This window comes from Setaria viridis, chromosome 8 (genome assembly GCF_005286985.2).
Source record: "Setaria viridis chromosome 8, Setaria_viridis_v4.0, whole genome shotgun sequence".
Taxonomy (NCBI): domain Eukaryota; kingdom Viridiplantae; phylum Streptophyta; class Magnoliopsida; order Poales; family Poaceae; genus Setaria; species Setaria viridis.
In genome coordinates, this window is record NC_048270.2 from 13,318,029 (window position 1) to 13,338,119 (window position 20,091).

Consider the following 20,091-nt stretch of genomic DNA (forward strand, 5'->3'; position numbering starts at 1 on the left):
AATTTTACGGTCCGAATTCACCTGTAATAACCTGACAGAGTTTTCATAAGCACCAACTAATTTCCAAAATTTCTGAAAACTTGTTCAAAGCTGTTTTGTTTGGTGAGTTTTTTCATACCAGTTACTGACAAAATGAGCAGCCCACCATGCTGAGAGAGTGAGAGCTCTTGATGATACCTGTTTGCCGGAGCAACCAGCCAACCAAGCAAAAAGCAACTGAAACGATCCAAACAAAAGTGTCAGCTGGTTGGTTGCAAGCTTCACCTTAACAGCTACCTCTCCCCCACAGCCTCCCGGCAAACAAGTCAAGCACTTCCTGCAACAAGAGGGTCAGTTACACCACCCCAAAGCAAACAAACCTTTCTCCGATTCTGCCCAAGCAACCACCGGTCCTACCACTGATTTCCATTGGCGAGATAGAGCCACCCACAAGGCTCCAAGCAGTTGCCCTAAAGCACCCTAAAGCCATGGAAACCCAGCCAATGCTCAGCAGGGAAACCCTTTGCTTGCCAGTGCATCATGAAAGCAACAGTGGACCATGTCTTCAAAAACTATGCCACTTCTGCATGCACAACCCAACAGATGGATATATGCGAAATGGTATGGTTGTTCCAGCAGTAATCGATAGGAGTGTTTGTTGACGCTGGCCAGGTGCTATTTGGGGGCAGCCAACGTTAACTGGTGCACAGAATTGGGGTTGGCTGGTGTCAGGGGTCATTGAACAGCGCTGCCAGCCATTTGCTGTTCTTTGCAGGGCATAAGCATGTGCATGACGCTTGTTTGTTGAGTGGCTGTTTTGGAAACGCATTGTCAGGGAATGCATGGTTTCAGAACACAGTAATTGATTGATCTCCTCATGATGTTGCAGGAAAAATAGCTGTTAGTTACTGGTGGTAGTTTGGAGCTTTTTACCAGAGTTTTTATCTCTATTATCTTGTCTGTAGCAAAACTCACTTACCATCGTAGTAACAAGATTACATTTCAGGTAACTTTGCTTGGTCGGCCCATATATGTACTTGGCCCACGTAACACATTGGCCTACCAGCCAAATTGGATGATGCAGTACTATGTCAGAGGAGCCATGTTCTTCAAATCTGAAAACCCTTCGTATCCTTGAATTAACTTGAATCCTGAGAACGGTAGATCAACCGCTACCCAGAAGTTTTCACGTCGTCTGTTTTTGGTTGCAGGACTCCCGTTACTGCTAAACCCTGCCTTTTGAATTTTGATGCATCTTTGTCATCAGAGTCCAATTTTCAGATGCAGAATGGAGTATTACTCTGTAAAGACAACTCACCTTACCAGAAACATATTGCATGTCATACGTATATCAGACACATAGTGCAAGTGTGCAGGTTGTGCTCAGGCGTGGGGTTCCTTGCCTGAAGATTTTTCATTTTTTTTTGTGGCAGTTCATAGATTCCTTACAAGATGTGTGTCACACTCGCGCGCGCACGACATGCTCAGTTGAGCAGGTTGCAGGTTACAGGACCTGATCTAAGAAAATTGTATACAGCTCACTATTCTGACTGTAAATTTATGATGAAATTTCTGCGAGTAAATAGCATCTTTAGGCCTACATGCAGAGACTACAGGATATTGCTGCTGTCCACAGACTGGAAACTAAGAAATGGTTTACCAGGTCAAGAGTGAGTCTGCACTTTTATGGACAATGAGGAAGATAAAAGACATGTGGCACATTTGCATATCGAAGCAAGACATTTCCTGGAAGCTGCAGTAAGCAGAGAACACAATATTTTAAAGATATCAGTAAGAGAAGAGAGGGCAATAGCCGCAGCACAGGAATGAGCATAGTAAGCTGAACAAATCAACTGAAACTAGACATATAACATCAGTGACAGATATATCACAGGAAAAAAAAAAGCACCGACAACAATAATTAGGGGTTGAAGGTGTAAAATGCCAATTATAACCAGTTGATGCCATTGTTTGACAGAATCAATGCTGGCATCATCAAGATAAAAGCAGCGCACAAGAAACTTATTGGATATATGGGAGTTGTTAGCAATACAACCTTCTCCAAAAAGGCTTCTGCACATATATAAGTTACAATTATCAAAAAGCTTCACAAAAGCAAAGTACTAACACATGCATGAGTACACATCAACAGCTTTTGAGAAGGCTTTTGATACACAAAAGAATGCAGAAGTTGACAAGTGGTAACGAACAAGTAGTGCAATTCTCTCATTGAGTGATGAGATAATAGTTTACCTAAAAAGTATCGGCCTTCTGTAAAGGAAATAATAACATTTTGCACATATTTTTTCTTTAGGAACTGAATTGTCAGATTCTTTAAAATCGCATTGTGGTATTCAGGTTTGGAAAAGGATACAAGAAGTAGGTGTTTCTTGTACTCCCAATTGTCGACTTTTTTATGCAATCTCTTATATATATCTAGCTAGCAGGATATTTGGTTCCTGACTTACTGCTGGTAGCTTGGAGCTTTCTACCACCATAGAGTGATCAAAACTCTTTTACAATCACATTAATAAAAGATTTTGTTTCAGATAAATTTTCTTTAGCTGGCCCACTTTCACATTTGGGTAAGCTAACACATTGGGCCACCAGCAATTTTGGATTCTGCTGTGTTCAGTCGGAGCCAAGTTCTTCAAATGTGAAATACCCTTCGTTTCCTTGCATCAACCTGAATTTCAGGATAGGTATACCAAGCAGCATGCTAGCATGTGTGTTCTGAGAGTGGTAGGTATTGGCTGCAGTGTACTCCTACGAACTTCAAGTGTCAGATTTCCATCTATGACACATATCTTCGCATGACAGATGCATGAGATCCACAAATAAATATGGACTCCTGAAACAGCACGTCTTTTCATCTTCAGAACTAACTGTGCCCAAAAATTAACCTGCAGATCAACTGATCCAGAAGATTTCACATCGTCATGATTGGTTGCAAGACTCCGTTCTAAACTGCGTGAAGATTATGTGTTATAGACTTAGTCTTATTGGGTTATCTCCTGTAGTTATGCTTATTACACATAACTACATACACCTTTTAAGACTGAAGGTATCCTTATGAATCAGTCAACTAGAGACTAGAGGGTATATAGAGTGGACACTAAGAAATGGTTTACAAGGTTCGAAAGCAAATCTGCACTATTATAGACAGTGAGGGAGATAACAGACATGACACATTTCAATATTCATAGGAAGACATTTCCTGGAACCTGCAGCAAGCAGAGCACAATGTTCAAAATATTCGAGTAAAAGAGAGAAGAGGACAATAACCATAGCACATGAACAAGCACAGTCAGCTGAACAAATATTCCAGATTGATGCACACCTCCAGCAGGCTGCACCTCCATCTTTGTGGCTGCAGCTAACACTGGACACCGCCGGACTCCCCGTTGCATTAGCCGGAGCAGACATGCCGATGGCCTCGATCGACCTTGGCAGCAGCTGCTTATTGTATAGAAGTTAAAGGGATTTGAGTGATTATAATTTTTGCAGATTTATCTGTTATGTGATTTGAATCTTATATTATAAAAGTTATAGGGATTTTAGTGATTGTAGTTTTGTATGTGTTCAGATTTATTAAATATGCATGTTTTAACTGCATCATAAACATGCACGTTGCAAAGGAGTGTGTAGTAGCCTAGCGGTTGCAATGACCTGGGTTCGAATCCTCATGGGAGCGAATTTCAGGCTGGGTAAAACAAAAAAGGTCAGGGGGCGAGCCATCACCAATTCGTGGCTGCTCCTCTGGATCTGCAAGCTTGAGGATGCAGCATGTGAAGGAGGCTGGGTGCCGCGGGACTGGAGATATCGCACTGATGAGGTGAGTTCTGCCCTAGCCAATTCCAGCAACACTTTCAAGGGTATCAAAGTTGCTACTGCAATGTACCTGTCATGCAAGGAAACAACCATTAGCATAGATGACGATGTTAAGAAGGTTGAAATAGTTGCTGGGCAACCAGGCTGTGGTGCATCGACCGATCATCCTATCTGTGTGATTGTGTCCATGCATGACACGGTCATCGTTCGAATCAAGGAGAGCAGTGCGCCATTGACTTCTTGTTGAAACCAACTGTATACCAGATCCATAGTACTTACATAAAAAAAAAGATTTGGTCAGAGATCAACAACTGTATCATCAATTCCATAAGGTTATGTACCCTCATATGGGGAATAAAAGTAGTAGGTAAAACCACCCTGATGACACATCTTGTCTGCAAAAATGAAATAGTGAAGAGCCACTTCTCAATGGTAATATGGGTGTGTTGCAGAGAAAACCCTGGTCCAGAATGAGTCATAATGAGGTCCTTGTGCAAGAAACTGGAATTCACTGGTTGTATACAAGATAGACCCAAGGGCCAAGGCTAAGAACAGAGAGATTTCTACTGGTTCTTGATGGTGTTTGTTGCTAACCCCGAGCAGTGGATGACATACTCATAGTACAATTGGGGATTAGCAAGGCAGGAAGCAAGGTTATCATTACCACTATATACGAACACTTGGCATGCAGGATGGATAGGAGTAATATTCTTCCTGTAGAATTCTTGCCAATGGAAGACCTTGGCTGCCTGTTCATGGAAATGCATTAGGTGGTGAACATCCTGAAGAATACTGAAAGTTACTAGTTATTGGGAAATGTATCGTTGAGACTTTATTAAGCGAATGCAGCCCTTTGGCAACAATTGTGAGCGGACTACTAAGAGACAATCTCAAGAAGTATTGGTGCACCATTTTAAGACACTGTCAGTCATTCTAGGTTGCAAGCTTCTGCCTCACCACCTACAAAGTTGCTTTGGAGTATTTGGCACATATCCTCAATGGAAATTCACACGGGCGAAGACTTGATATGCCTGTGGGTGCGCAATGGTGCCATCAGCGACAAGGGTAGGAAAACTAGCATAGAGAATGTTGCAGGGGACTGCTTTGATGATCTACTGAGGAAAGCTTTCATACAACCATCCCATGTTCCAGGGTTTTTACAGAGTGGACGATATGTTAAGAGACACAGCCTTGTACATAGGTCCAATGCCTCTTCCAAAAACAAGAATGCACAAGAGCAGAAACAAAGATCATCAAACTAGCAGGCTTAAATATAAGGGTTCAGTTGAAGACATCGTATTTGTTTACTCTCCCGTTTACACTTATGGTTTGTTTGTAATTCTTGGTTGAAATCATGCTGACATTGTTTTTTTTTTAACTCTCCCCTTTACACGTTATTGTTTGTTTGTAATTCCTGGCCTTTACACTTGTTAGTTTGTTGGCCTGGGCACTATGCTCCTAGCGTAATTTGCAGTTCAATCTGTTTTTGTGATGTATAATAACTCCCTCCAGTCAAGAATAAGGACAATCACAGTTCGTGTGGTGGATTCCACCCACCAGGGTTCAAATTTTGATGTCCCCCTACAATAGATGTTTGTGAGTTTAATGACTCTGTGCATCCCTAGTTGGTGTAAAGGTCGCAAGTGATACTTTCTTCATCTAAAAAGTCAAGAACAACTGAACAAGTGACTTTTGGAACACAAGCGCTCAAAATGTTTAAACTGTTGGCCATCAATAATTTGATATCTCCAAGAAGATTCAGATTTAAAAATATTTTTTTGTGCATTTTAGAGTTCACAAATTTGTGAGCTAAAAAATACCTCTAATTTGTGATGCAGACAGTAATCATTCAGCCATTTGCAATTCATAACTAAGGAAACTATACAGAGGACATAGCAAAGGATGGAAAAACTTACAAGCCTGTTTGACACAATGCACCAATGGAGTGATTTGTCCTCAAGATGCTTGAACAGAATTCTGCCAATTTAGTAGCCTCATCTTCATGAATAATCAACTTACATGATCTGTACCAAGTGGAGAAAAATGTTCACGGTAACATGAGAAAATAATTTGACGATGAACTACTACGGGCATATCAGAATCGCATGGGCAACTAAATATATAACAAGATTAGTATTATCAGGCCCTTTTATTTCAGGGTTATAAAATTTCAAAGAATATATAACAATCAAATACATTTTTTTTCCTTTTTCTTCCTTTCTGAAGAAAATTCCAAATTTCTTTTGTCATGCTGCAGCATTCTGACAGCTAAGTTATGATTTATAAAATAAAATGCAGTACAGAGTTGCAAGAAATGCCAAAGCATCATTTAACACGCACTGCCATTGAAGATTAGATTGGTGTCTCCCATTGCTCCACATTTCAGTCCAGCCCCACCAGCTAAGCTGTGTACAACAAAATCAAGTCCCACGAAGCAATGCACCTTCCCTCAAAAAAAATAAAAATAAAAAAAATGCAGTAGCAATACGAATGAACCATTTGCAAATGGCACGTCAAGAATAATCAGGTTAGATAGTCTAGGAAAGTAGGCATAAATGGTAATCTCCCATATCAACATGACAGGATTTCAGAAAGGAAACATTGCTGGAGTTCCCACCATGTTTCGCAACACAAAATAACAAATGCACACTGTGGAGCTTCATCGCGACTCCAATAACCAACTCTGCAGCAATACATCCTACAAACAATGAACGAAATAACCACCAATAAAGATATGACGTATATGGGAATTAGATCTAGTGCATCAGAGGTCCCCAACTCTAGCCAACTGCTGCCCTCAACCAAAAAAAAAAAAAAAAAACTCTAGCCCATTGCCTGTTGAGCATAACAACAGCAAGAACAGAAGCATTGAGTGACTGACATTTGCAATGCTTGTACTAGCCTAACAAAATCATCTAAACTAATAAAAGCTGAGACAGAAATCTACAATGTGTCTTGCACGTCTCCCTGGTTTCCATCTATTTTAAACATAACTTATAAGAAAACAGTTATCAGCTCTATGCAATCAAGAAGCATCAAGAATTTAGTAGAAACTGAAAAAATATAGGATAACAACATAATATCGAAAAAAAGAGATCATATGCTTTGGCAACTACATTAACCAGAGCTCAGATACGCTAATGACCCACCAATGTCCAAGTTTAATGGGGCACAGAAGGTGGAAGCCAAATTGAACAAATAGCACTAATCCATGATGTATCAGATATTAAACCTACCCAGAGATGATTGTAGGTATGCAAAAGAGAAGTTTCAAACCTCCTAAAACCTGGCCCCCAATTATGCTATTAGGCATCAGAAACGCTGTCTTCACGGTATTTGGAACTGAAGGCATAATTCAAATCCAGGTTTTCGGTGGTGGATATTGGGCATGGAAATGAATGCCAATTTACATGGAAACAACATATTAACAATAGATAAGCATAGATGGGTAAATATGAAATCAAATGGTCCAACAGTAGCCTGAATCCTGAAATAGCGCCTGTAACCAGAATCTAATTGTTGACGAGAGAAATCAGTGACCCTATTCTCAATTAATGTGGCACGAGGCACCAAGGTAACTCAGCTAGCCAGGTACCCATGGTTTTGGACAAACCTCAGCGCAGCACGGAAGGGTGGCTAATCCCTGACGGCCGTTGTGGTGCTTCTGAACCCCGCTTCCCAGAAGTAAATCTCGGTGGCTCTATGGAGTAGCGGGCATCCGGCGATGACCGAGGTCGGCGCGGCAGAGAAAGACAAGGAAAGCGAATAAGCGCGTACCTTCTTAGGGCGCCGGCATTCCTCGCAGCCTTGCAGTTCGTCGCCGGCGGGCGCCTCCGCGACGGTCCACCGAACAACTAGCAAAAGGGGTGCGGTGAAGATCTCTTTGATAAAAGCCCCCAACATAAGCAGATATTTCTACAGCATTAACAAAGCCCCAGAAGACTTCTTTCAAAAAAGCCAGTAGCCAGCCCAAAGAATGCCAAATGTCTCCGTATAAACAAACAAAATCCAGCCATGATGCAAATGTAACACATCATCGATGAAAACCGTTCGTTCTAAACATTGGAGAAGAGCCTCAAATCAAACCATGAATAGGACTCCACATTTCCAACATGAATTCAGTTGTTGTATTCATTCCTCACCCACAATGCAGAACGGATGGGCAAAAGACTTCTTTCAGAATAGCCCCTCAAACGAGAAGCTATTTCTAAAGCTTTGAATAAGACCCCAACTCAACTAGGTACTTTTATGCTCCGGGGGCCTATAGGTAATGTAGCTTTTTTCAGATGTACCTTCCAATAAGATGTCATCATGTCCATACCTGAGGCCTGAGGGAGAGACTACTCTCCGAGAGTGCACCCACACGCTAACCAAATTCGTGGGCGGCGTGCGCGCGTACGGAGAGGCTTCCAGGACGCACACAACCTGTTCGATGGAATGCCGCGCCAAGCCGGGGCTTTTGCTGCGCGCCAACGCCGCGCTCCGCATGCTCGCGCCGGGCAGCCACCGCGGGATCCACTTCGCGCCTCGCCCGGCCTCATCCGAGGACGAGGAGCAGGACCGGCCCCCGCCGTCGCGGTGTTGGTTCCGCGCCGCCTACGCCCGGCTCCTCCGCCACGCGGTTTCACTCAACGGCGTCGACCACGCAGGCGGCCTCCCGAGGCACGCCGCGACGGGCTCCCCCGTGGCCTGCCCGCACGCGGCCGCGCGGGCGGCGCACTTCGACGCTCTCGCGGCCGAGTTCGTCTCCGCCGCCGCCGCCGCGAGCCGGGGCCACCCGCCGCCGAGGATGAGGGCGACGTCGCTGAGCTCGCTGACGCGGGTCTGCGACGTGCTGGGCGTGTCGGCGCAGCAGCGGAAGAGCGTGCGGCTCACCGTCTGCCCGCAGGTGACGCAGCACCATGTCTGGCGGGGCGCGCTGGAGGCGGTGCTCGGGGACCTGCAGGCCGACATGGCGGCGTCGCTGGACGACCCGTCGCCGGCGACCCAGATGGCCGAGCAGATCGCGTCCGCCTGCTCCCGCTTCCTGTCAGACACCGCCGACGCGGCGACGTCCTCGACGCCGTCCTGGATGCGCCCGACGCCGTTCAAGAAGCCAGCGGAGCCGCCGCCAGCAGCGAGGAAGTGGCAAGAGGTGCTGGACATGTTCGCCGACCTGGCCAGGAGCCTGGAGACCGCCGGCCGGCTCGACGGGCACGCGCAGAAGGTGGCGGCGATGAAGGAGGGGCTCTACCAGATACGCGACATTGTCGTCGAGCGCGACGTCGCGTTCAAGGAGGCGCGCCGGCAGGACTGCCTGGTGCAGAGGAAGCTGTCCAGGAGCCTCGGCCACTCCTCCAGGTGCCTCTACACGCTGCTGCTCTTCTACCTCTACGGCACCGTCCGGGACATCGAGGTGCATGTGGGCAAGTGTGTTTCCGGCAAGGGAGGCAGGGATGTCACCGTTCACGCCGCAAAGTTCCTGACCGGCGGGGACGAGTTGGCCGTGAGGAGCGGCATCAAGCAGCTGAGCCACGCCCTCGGCATCTTCCAGTTCGTCTGGGAGGCAGCGAATACTGAATGTGATGCTGCTAATGACAATGGTAAGGATGCTGTTGTCAAGAAAAAGAATGAAGATACAAAGGGTGTGCTGGAACTGCAAGGACATCTCTGGGGCATTGGTGTTGAGGAGAAGACAATGACATACAGGGGAGATGTGTTCCAAGTGCATCAGATCCGATTACCCTGAACCCCCTCTGTGTAACAAAGCTTGTGCAAAATCCAGCCATATGGACAAAACATATACAGGTGCGATCTGAATTGCTACTTTTTTCACTAGACCTCTTCTCTGAATATGTACAAAGGCGATGCGACTGCATCCTGGGTGGAAGATACATACAGAAAGGGCAAAACAAAAAAGGGGGGGAGTTCCTTTGTTCTTCTAATAACAACATAATTTATGGAACACTTTTTTCCTTCCTGTGTGTATACAAAGTATTGCTTCCTTTTTGGAACCTCTACAATCTTCTTGGAGAATCAAAAGTTTGTGTATTCAGTGGAGAGATTTCGAGCCATGGGTCCGTGAGACCGCTGCTTGGTCGCATTGGATAGAGCGCATTGTTGATAGGACTGTAGTTGGCTGCTCCAGCTGAATAGGCTGGGTGAGGAGGCGATGGCAAGCAACTTCGGTTGGACTGCCTGTACTGCCGTAGCGGGCTAGAGCAAGGAGAGACGGGCAGGGACATGTTCATCCGCACATTGGATGGGTTGCTGCACGAAACAGTATCTTTTAGAGAATGGAAGAGATGTAATTTCTGATAACTCAGACAGAAGGAGAACATACATTGCTGCAATCCTGCGATTTGCTGTCGAAGGGATGGGGGATGTTGGTGCTGGCAGGTTTCTTATGTCTCTTAAAGGAGATAAGCTTCTGTATGATGACATGGCAATGCTTGTTTGCACCTGAAAAAAGAATATATTCGTAAGAAATCATGGACACATTAAAATTTGAAAAATGGTCAATATAACAGATTGTAATAAATGGTGTTCATGTTTACAGTTTACTTATATCTATTCATGCATATCTTCCATCTAGCTCTAATCTGGAGCACAAGTAGATTTCACAGACCAACTATTTTACAGTATTAGTAACAAATTCATAGACAGTACGTGGAACACGTACCGTGCTGTTTTTTCCATCAGTTGAAGTAGAAAACATATCTCTTGTCATGCCAGACCTGGAACTCCTAGGTGTAGCATGGTCCTTGACAAAAGGATGATCCATCAGCTGAGCAGCTGTAGGGCGGGCAGCAGGATCACGTTGCAAACAGAGTTTCAGAAAGCTTTTCGCCTCAGAAGAAAGATGATCTGGGATATCAGGTATGTCTTTGCTGTTCCCAATTTTAAATATTGCAGCCACCTGTGAAATCAATCCAAAACTTAGCAGATAATCAATGGAAGAACAAGCATCATAACTATGTACAGTAATAGTTCAGATCCAATAAGTCAACAACTCACCCCTTCATACTGACTCCAAGGAGGTTTGGCTGTTGCCATCTCAAGAATGGTGCAGCCAAGGCTCCAAATATCTACTGAAAGGCTGTAGCCATTACTATTCATAATAACCTGAAAGGTCACATGAAGATTTTTGTTGGTGCCTGTTCAGTAGAAAAGAGTAGATAAGAAATTTAAACTTCAGTAGCCTCACCTCTGGTGCCATCCAGTAAGGGCTCCCTTTGAAGGATTTGATAGATGTGTACGCTGATATCTGCATAAATATAAGAAATGGTTAATAAAAACCATATATGAAGATAAGGGAGGTTTTTAACAATTTAACTGTGGGTTGTACTTACATGCTTGGCCATACCAAAATCAGCAAGCTTGATATCACCATTAGGATCGACAAGTATGTTTGCCCCTTTGATATCCCTGTCAGAAAAGATAAACATTCATGGATAAGTAAGAGTGATATGCAGTTTCATGAAAGATGAAATGACTACTGCATCTTAGGGGTTAATGATGTAAATGACTGGCAAATACCTATGCACTGTATTCCGCCCATGCAAGTATGCAAGGCCAGAAAGAATTTGTGCTGTGTAATTCCGAAGAACTGCCTCCCCAAATGGGCCGTATTCTTGAAGCAACTTATGGATAGAGCCCCCAGAAACATACTCGAGATAGACTGAGAGTGTCTCATTAGACTGCATTTCAGTATGAAGAACACAGATTAATATGACTGTAGTCTCAATGCTTAATCTCAAGGCATTGACTATATAGCTTATCAGCATTGTAGTAACATAATATGTAATCACAGAGGATCATTGTTAGTTCAGTAATTACCAGATCACTGCCATAGTACTGCACAATGTTTGGATGTGACAGCTGACTCAGCAGCTTGATTTCCTGTACAAATGAACTAGTGTCAGTAGGATCAAGATTACAAATTCTTCTAGGAGACTGATACTGATATATCCACTACTTTCATAATAGTTACCTGATTCAGCTGCCTGAGACACTCTTTTGAGTTAGAATCATCAGAAATGACCTTAACCTCTTTAATTGCACACATTTGGCCACCTTCACTGCAAACATATATTTTGAATAACAAGTCAGTATGATATAAAAAGTGTAAATTCATCTTCTGAAGAATTTGACGAGAATTTAATGCTTCAAAGTTAAGCTAAGCACCTGTTGAATCCTAGATATACTTGCCCAAACGTTCCACTACCTAGCAACTTCCCCTTCTTCCACTGTAGAGAACAGGAAGGCAAGCATGGGGAGCCTGGAGGAAGAGGAAGAGGTTGAGGTGAGCTTGAGCTTCGCGAATCATCCTGCCATGCAGTAGGAGATGCTTGGGATTGCCCAAATGTTCTTGATGGCACAGGGGAGGTTGAATAGTGATGCCCTCTTGAGCTAGGGGGAGAGCTTGGCACTTGTGTACTGAACACAATTTCTGTTGATTTCCGACCACGGCAGTACGTAGTTCGATCAAGATCCAAATTTTGAAGGTGAAATTCTTTCCTCGGAGAAACAGAGGTTTCAGACAACCGGGGATGCTCCAAAGCCTGATTATTTGTGAAAATACGCCCTTCTGTTAACACATGGCTCTGTTTCCGAGATTCATTTGCTACTGCTCTGCCCGGAAGAGTGCTGCTTGTTTCTGATAACCTGTCAAATCAGACATGAAAAAACAAATTTCAGCTGTAATACATATATTTGGACTAATGAGCAAATAGTAGCACCTTGTTTCTCCATCCTGAAGATTCGAATCTCAAACAATACTAATTGCTAGTAAAGAACACCAATTATTTCCTTAGACAACTATTGCTCCTACCTTTGTAATCATGCAAGGGTACAGAAAAGGGGGATGATTTTCTCAACATAAAGAATACCTTAAAATGGGTGAGCTGTAGAAATTTTTGGATTAAAATATTGCTAGAAAACGGAAAAAAGTATCCATTTCTGAATTTCCTAACTAGACAAGCAAAACCAAACCCATCAGAGAAATTCACCCAAATGTAAGAAGATCAAACAAGTCTCAAAAGCAATCATCAACAGGACGATAGAATCCGTAGACCAATTGGACCAACTCCCCCAAACAGCCACAGTATACTCTGAACTGACCAAAATTCAGAGTAGTAATTGGACGGCAGGTGGACAAATTTCAGAGAAGGCGAACAGTTAACACCACTCTGAACTGAGCATGCCTAGTGATTGAAAAACGATCAGGTAAACATCAGAATTGCGGCTCCAAAGTCCCGGCAACGAGGAAGTTACCAAACAAATGAAATATCAAAATTTCAAAATTAGTACAAAAGAAAAACAAATCTGGACACCCAAACCCGTCAGGAATATAGCACAATTCCACTTCCCCAGCTCGCTCTGAATTCCATCAGAAGGGCAAACAGAACACAGAAGCAGGCAACTAGAGAACCAAATTGTGACGCCGTCCACAACGAAATTTCAGCCAAAAAAAAAAGCATTAATAAGCTGCAGGAACGGCAAGATTAACCCCCCAAAACGAGCGCACTTTACACCGAATTCCGCACGGGAACCGCACCACCAAACCGCCCAACTTTAGCTGCTCGCCCCGTGAACCAAACCAAACCAACCACCGAAACCACCAGGCCAACCGCCGCCGGCTTCTCACCTGTAAACCCCGAGATCCAGCTGCTCGTCGGACGCCGCCGAGGACCCCAGCGAGGAGCCGCCGCCGCTGGAAGCCGACGCCGACGCGGAGGCCGAGGCCGATGCCGGCGCGGACGGCGGCGGCGCCGGCAGGGACGCCGGCCGCGGGAGCGGGAGCCCGACAACCGCCCCCGCCGCCGGCAGCGGCTGCTGCTGCTGCTTCCCGCGGACCCCCGCGGCGAGGAGCGCCTCGTCGAAGCTGCTCGCCTTCTTCTTCCCCTTAATTTCCCCGGCCGCGGCGGCCGCCGGAATCGCGCCGGCGTCCCCCGCCGCCGCCGCTGCCGCGGCCTTGGACTTGCTGCTCCTGCCCTTGCCCTTCCACCACGCCGGCATCCTGCCGCTCCACCGTGCCTTCGGACAGAGAGAAGAGGAGGCGTGCAGAGAGAGAGCGCGCGCGCGCGCTGTGGCCTGTGGGTGTAGAGAGAGAGAGAGAGAGAGAGAGAGAGAGAGAAGGGGGGGGAGAGAGAGAGGAGGGAGAGGCGTACACGCGGGAGAGGGGGAGAGCGAGCTCTTGAGCAAGTTGCAACGACCCGGGTCGACGTTGCGGGGCCCACCTGGCAGCCGGTGCCGCGTACCTATCCTCCCCAGGGTGCGCGTAGCAGAAGCGCGGCCGCTGCACACGTAGCGGTGCTGGCGTCGTGGGCCCCCCGCGTCGGGCCGGGCGGCTGTCATGTGGGCCCGGGGTCCGCGAGGGAGGTAGGGGCCAGGTGGGTTGGTGTCGAGCTGCGTGGGTGGTGGTGGTGGTGGGGGAGTGGAGGGGGACAACTGGACTGGAGGCGGGAGGCTGACGTGTCCGTTGGGTTGGGTCGGCGGCTGAGCACGCTGTTGTGGTGGTGGAGTGGTTATCGCTCCGCGCGCTTCCAGCGCCAGCGCACTACTAGTACTGTTTAATTTCGTTTTTTGTTTTTTCGTTTCTCTTCGTTTTTTCCTTTGATTTCGAGTAGTAGTATAATCCAAGTTGTTAGAGATGCCGTTTTTCGTTTTTAAGAGGAGGATTAACAGTGATGAAGGGTTGATGGGTGAGTCACTGACTCACTGGCAAAAGAAACGTCACTTGCGAGTTACGGTACCTACTCTCTCATATGCTGCTTGGTGGGTATCATATGAGTTTTTATTTACATTGACATCGAAATGGATCTCGATTGTCTTATTGGAAACCCGAGCTATTTGGAGAATTCGTATCCAATTGTCCCATTTCTTTATCTTACATGTCAATTCGAAAGAAACTGACCATATCAATTGTCTCATGCACGCTTATCAGTGTTGATGCTTCGTTGACACCTGACCTTCCTTCTTTGTGATCTGTTTAATGTCTGCAAATCCTACACCTCAATTTTGTTGTCTTTGATTTTCAATTTTGTTTTAACACAATCGGAAAATTGTGTGTGACGCGAGGCTGTTTTATATTGGTGGCGATTACTGATCAGTAACGAGAGCTGACTTGCTGGAGTACTAGTCAGTGACGGGGGGGCAGATGGTTCAGCCATTGATATAGAAAAAGTAAATCGTAACTGTCTATTATCTTTCTTCCGGCAAGCAGGTAGGTAGTGAGTGCAGGGCATGAGCATTTCCACCGGCCGGGACGTGCAACGGAGCGGATCCTACAGCAGCAGCCCACACGGAACTGAGGTCAGCGGCCGTCACGGCGTGCAACTAGCACCCGCACAGCTGCACCTCCCCGCACGGATAGCGTAACGTCCTCCGTCATCGGAAAAGAAAAGAAGAAGAAAAGCGCGGCAGTTTCATAACTGAAAATCGAGGCACCGCACGGACTTCGAGGTACACTGCACGCGGCCACGGCCAGCCGGCTGCGTTTGCTTCGCGGCTGGTTCTCGTCGCCTTTCCCCAATCCCTTCGGCTGTTCCCCGCTGCGGCCACCCGCGCGCACGTCATCACCGGCCGGCCAAGCCCATGGCTCCCACTCCCACCCGCGCACGCACCGCGGCGTTGCTTCCTTCACTCCCCTCACTCCTCGGTTCCCTCCTCCACATGGGAAATATGCGTGCGGGGGGTGCTCTCCCGGCGGCCGTCGGCCCGTCGCCATCACCGTACAGCTAGATCTCGGTCCCGGACGGGAATTAGGAGAACCTTCCTTCGGCAGGGCCCAGCGCCACCGGCAGTGAAGGGAAAAAGAAAATGGTTCTAGATACTACCAGAATCACATCGGACCGTGATATGGACGACAGAAAATTTAAAAGTATATTTTACTCGCTCGTTCAAAATTGTAGGTTATTTTTTACTTTTGTAGATTCTAGATCTATGAATAAAAAAGCTAAGACAACCCACAATTTAGAACGGAGGGAATACATACGAATACTTTTCTGATATGAACCTATAATCGATTATAGCAATATTTCCCTTTGGGACATCGATCGATCAATACGCCCCGGTAGTAAAATATTTTAGGCCTTGTTTAGTTCACCCTCAAATCCCAACTTTAGCACTATGCGAAAAGAAGATTTCTCATCACATCAAACTTGCGGTACATGCATGGAGTACTAAATGTAGACGAAATTAAAAACTAATTGCACAGTTTTGTTGTACTTTGCGAGACGAATCTTTTGAGCCTAATTAGTTAATGTTTGGACAATAATTCACAAATACAAACGAAACGCTACAATGTGCTACAGTGCTGGCATAGTAATTTTGGCACTTCAAAATTGGGCAACTAAACATAGCCTTACACAAATGGCATATGGTTGCCACCTATTTGAACATAGATATCCCCATCAGCAACAGGTCTTGATCGGCACATCTGCACGCTACCTCGAGCCCTCATCTTTCACCGTCGCTCCATTTAATGGCCACCACCTTCCTCACTCGAGGATAGTGCTAATGGTGTCGATTAATTAAGTTTGTGCCAGCTACCTGAGGCATCTTACATCTCTTGATACGTGCTTGATACCTGCTCCCTCCATCCCAAATTACTATTCGTTTTAACTTTTTTTAGATATATAGATTTTGCTATGCATTTAGATATATATGCTACGTCTAAATACGTACACTGCTAAGGAATACACCTTCAGTACTGATCTCAAACTCCCCTTTAGTACCGGTTGTGCAACCGGTACTGCTATATCGGTACTAAAGGGGGTCATTTAGGCCCTGTTTGGATACTAAGGCTTAAATTTTAGCCTCAGTCACATTGGGTGATTGGATACTAATTAGGAGTATTAAACATAGGCTAATTACAAAACTAATTGCACAGATGGAGGCTAATGCGCGAGACGAATCTATTAAGCCTAATTAGTCCATGATTTGACAATGTGGTGCTACAGTAACCATTTGCTAATGATGGATTAATTAGGCCTAATAGATTCATCTCGCGAATTAGGCCAGGGCTTCTACAATTAGTTTTATAATTAGCTCATGTTTAGTCCTCCTAATTAGCATCCAAACATTTGATGTGACAAGGACTAAACTTTAGCCCAAGGATCCAAACACGCCCTTAGTACCGGATGAAATAAAATGTACTAAAAGGAGCTTTTAGTACCGGTTGCCAACCGGTAAATTGCCTGCCACGTCACGCGTGGCCTTTTTCTTTTCGTTTTCTTTTCTCATTTTCTTTTATTCTTTATTCTATATTAGTATTTCGTTCCACGGCGTCGGCCACCACCGCACGGGCCTCCGCGCCATGCCCGGTCGCACTGGGCAGACCGGGGCGTGCCGCTTTGCTAGCCGGAGCTGGGACCGGCCGCCCTGCACCACCACGGACCCAGGTCCCTAGCGTGCCCCTTCGCCTGGTCAGCCTCGCCATCGTGCCTGTCCATCGGGGCTAGAGGCACCGCCACTATCACCACCCTGCCCAGCCATGCCCGCCCGCGGGGGCTGGCTGCTGCGCCGTCGTCGTTGCCCCGCCCGAGCCCCGCGCCTGCCCATCGGTTGCTTGCGAGCCATCCCACCGTTGCTGCTCGAGGAGAGGCAAAGGATATAGAGGATAAGTAAGAGAGAACTGAGAAGAGATAAGGGACAAAGAGAGGGGATGAGGAGATAAGAAGGAGAGAGAGGTAGCAGCGGACCCTGGCTTCCGAGCACCGTGTCGAGCTACCGCAGGCCTCGGCCAGCACGTCGAGATGGCCTCCGCACCTCTCGGCCAATGCGCCTCCAGGCTACGCTGTGCTGCCCCGAGGTGCTAGGATCCGGGCTGCGCTACCCGGTAGCCGCTCCTTGGGGTCACACTGCTCAGGTCGCGAGCACACCCCTTCGTTGGGCCAGGCCCGCCCGCAGGGGCTAGCCGCGCCACCTGGTCAGCCTTGCGCGCCATGCCTGCCCATGAGGGCTAGTGGTGACGCCGCCGTCGCCACCCCACCCAGCCACGCCCGCCCATGGGGACTGGCCATGCCACCGTCGCTGTCACCCCGCTTGGGTCCCATGCCTACCCGTCGGTTGCCCGCGAGCCATCCCACCAGTGTTGCTGAGGAGAGGGAGAGGATATAGAGGATAAGTGAGAGAGAAAATGAGAAGAGATAAGGGAGAAAGGGAGGGGACGACGAGATAAGAAGGAGAGAGGCGCACCAATGGGACCCACACAGGGTCCAATTAGTACCGGGTGAAATCTCCACCCGGTACTAAAGGCCCTCACGAGGGCCTCCTCAAGAACTAGCCGTTAGGCCCGGTACTAATATAGTACCGGACCAAAATGCCACCGGTACTTAAGCATCGGGACGAATACTCAGTTTTCTAGTAGTGGTAGTAGAAAAGCCAAAATAAATAGTAATTTGGAACGGACGGAGTACTTCGAATGATCCTCGTTAGTTGGCATCCAATCGTTCCAACGAGTTACCGTACCACTTAGTTTTCATATTGTGCATAACCATGTCATCATCGTCAAGTCATCACTTTCGGTATCCCATCGTGGGTACACCACCAACCGAGTGCCCACCACCATTGATATCCTCCCTCGCCACCGTTAATAGTGACGTCTACATCAATACTGACGTGTTAGATTAATACTATACGGTACACATTGCGTGGTGATTCATCCTTATGCGTTAATATTTTTTTGCCATATGGAACACAACTTTCATCCATAACCAAGGGTGAATTCTCTATTGTCACACATGCGTGACTGAATTACCGAAAAAGCCAAAGCAAACATATGTCCACATAGAATTAATGCAAGTGGCTAACCACCAAAAAACCAACCATCTTAGAGCCTATTTTTGTGAATATATATGGTCGTCTTTCCTTTCTTGGACTTCGGTTGCATCTGTTTCGTTTGGTTTGATTTTATTTTATTTTGATGCACTTTTTGTGAATTTTCTCCATGAACCAACCATATATAGTATTATATGCCTAATTAAGTAGTATTTATTTCTACAAGGTGGTGGTCGATCAGCATGTTCCACTACCATCAAGATCCAATAGATGGCATACGTGTGCTGAAAATTTTCAGCAAATCAGGATAAAGCAGCAAAAGCATCACCTCCATCCATCCTTGTTGTGGCGCCCTCCTTATCCCCATCCAAATGCGTCAGGAGATAAAAAGTTGAACACACGTTCATCAGGATGAGATGACCTCAAGCGTGCGTAAAACACGTTGTAACACGGAGGGAAAGGTAGGTACTACCACCATGGGCCACTTCTTTTCCATTGGACACCACGATGCTTTAGAAATGGAGTTTGCATGTGGTGCACCATTACAAAAAAGACATTTTTACTAGCTGCTAAAATTCACTTTCGGAGGCGGCTAGCTGTGCGTCCCACCTCTGTCATTCAACGATGATGCCTTTAGAAATGCATTTCCAAATACGCCTTGGCTAACAGAACCACCTTTGGAAATAGTTTTTGAAGTTTGAATATTTCCCCGCCAAGTTTTAAATATTTATTTCCTGTCAAAATTAAAATAATTATTTTTCACTTCTAGAAGTAGAGACGTATATCTATAAGCACTCGTCTTAGGCTAGACTCAGTGCACAATTTTATTGCATAGTTATCAAGACAGAAAACTTAATAACTGAGCCTGATTTGTCACGTGGATGAAACTTCTCTCTCATCTAATGAAACTTCAAACTTCCCCTCCTCCACCCTCATAATTACATTGCCAAGTCAGTAATTTTGATGATGTGGCATAGAAGTTAATATTTATAAAACTCCCATTGATACATACTGACCTTAAATGACCGGGTTTTATGGCAATAAAGGCATTTTTTTAAAAAAAGAATAAATTTTAATTTTTGCATATGCAGAAAGTCCACTTGAACACATTCCTACGATATAAAACTTTTATTGCGCCACTTTTTCAGGCATGTAAATAAATGTTGATAAAACAAACCCCGATATCTTCTTGCAGTTCTGGTCCTGCGAAGATCGTGAGAAACGACACGAGGGCACTTTTCAATGGAGCATCGAGAAGAGAGTTGCTGGGGGCTGGACAAAGGCCATTCTCAGTGCAATATTTCATGTGCAATGTTTCATGTTTATATTTTCAAGTATACCATAAATGTAAGAGTGTATTTAATTCATGGATGAAATCGATCACACAATGTATTATTTCATACTTTTTTGTTTCCAACACGTAAGGGGTGTTTGGATTCTGGAGCTAAAGTTTACTCACATCGGATATTCGGATGCTAATTAGGAGGACTAAACATGAGCTAATTACAAAATTAATTG

The 20,091-nt window shown here is 45.8% G+C and overlaps 2 protein-coding genes and 1 long non-coding RNA gene across 10 annotated transcripts; 1 reads left to right on the top strand and 2 right to left on the bottom strand.

The window, feature by feature from the left end:
• Positions 1 to 1,990: 1,990 nt before the first annotated feature.
• LOC117833053 (uncharacterized) lies at positions 1,991 to 8,088 on the bottom strand. Of its 8 annotated transcripts, XR_004635331.2 has the most exons (4): positions 5,727 to 8,083; positions 3,721 to 4,559; positions 3,320 to 3,435; positions 1,991 to 3,203 (listed from the first exon to the last, which is right to left on the bottom strand). It is a non-coding gene; the product is annotated as an uncharacterized lncRNA (long non-coding RNA). The 8 variants fall into 8 exon arrangements; XR_004635329.2 differs by having other exon boundaries at positions 1,991 to 4,559; positions 5,727 to 5,834; positions 6,151 to 8,088; XR_004635326.2 differs by having other exon boundaries at positions 3,320 to 4,559; positions 5,727 to 8,087.
• Positions 8,089 to 8,135: 47 nt separating this feature from the next.
• LOC140223564 (uncharacterized) lies at positions 8,136 to 9,764 on the top strand. The gene has a single exon (XM_072295497.1). The coding sequence runs from the start codon at positions 8,243 to 8,245 to the stop codon at positions 9,536 to 9,538; it is 1,296 nt and encodes a 431-aa protein (XP_072151598.1). The 5' UTR covers positions 8,136 to 8,242; the 3' UTR covers positions 9,539 to 9,764.
• Positions 9,593 to 13,940, bottom strand: LOC117833052 (mitogen-activated protein kinase kinase kinase 3). The gene is made up of 11 exons (XM_034712417.2): positions 13,439 to 13,940; positions 11,977 to 12,456; positions 11,783 to 11,870; positions 11,629 to 11,691; positions 11,329 to 11,489; positions 11,142 to 11,217; positions 10,997 to 11,056; positions 10,807 to 10,914; positions 10,472 to 10,708; positions 10,133 to 10,251; positions 9,593 to 10,059 (listed from the first exon to the last, which is right to left on the bottom strand). Exons 1-11 carry the CDS (start codon positions 13,807 to 13,809, stop codon positions 9,807 to 9,809), a joined length of 2,016 nt encoding a protein of 671 aa, XP_034568308.1. The 5' UTR covers positions 13,810 to 13,940; the 3' UTR covers positions 9,593 to 9,806.
• Positions 13,941 to 20,091: the final 6,151 nt, after the last annotated feature.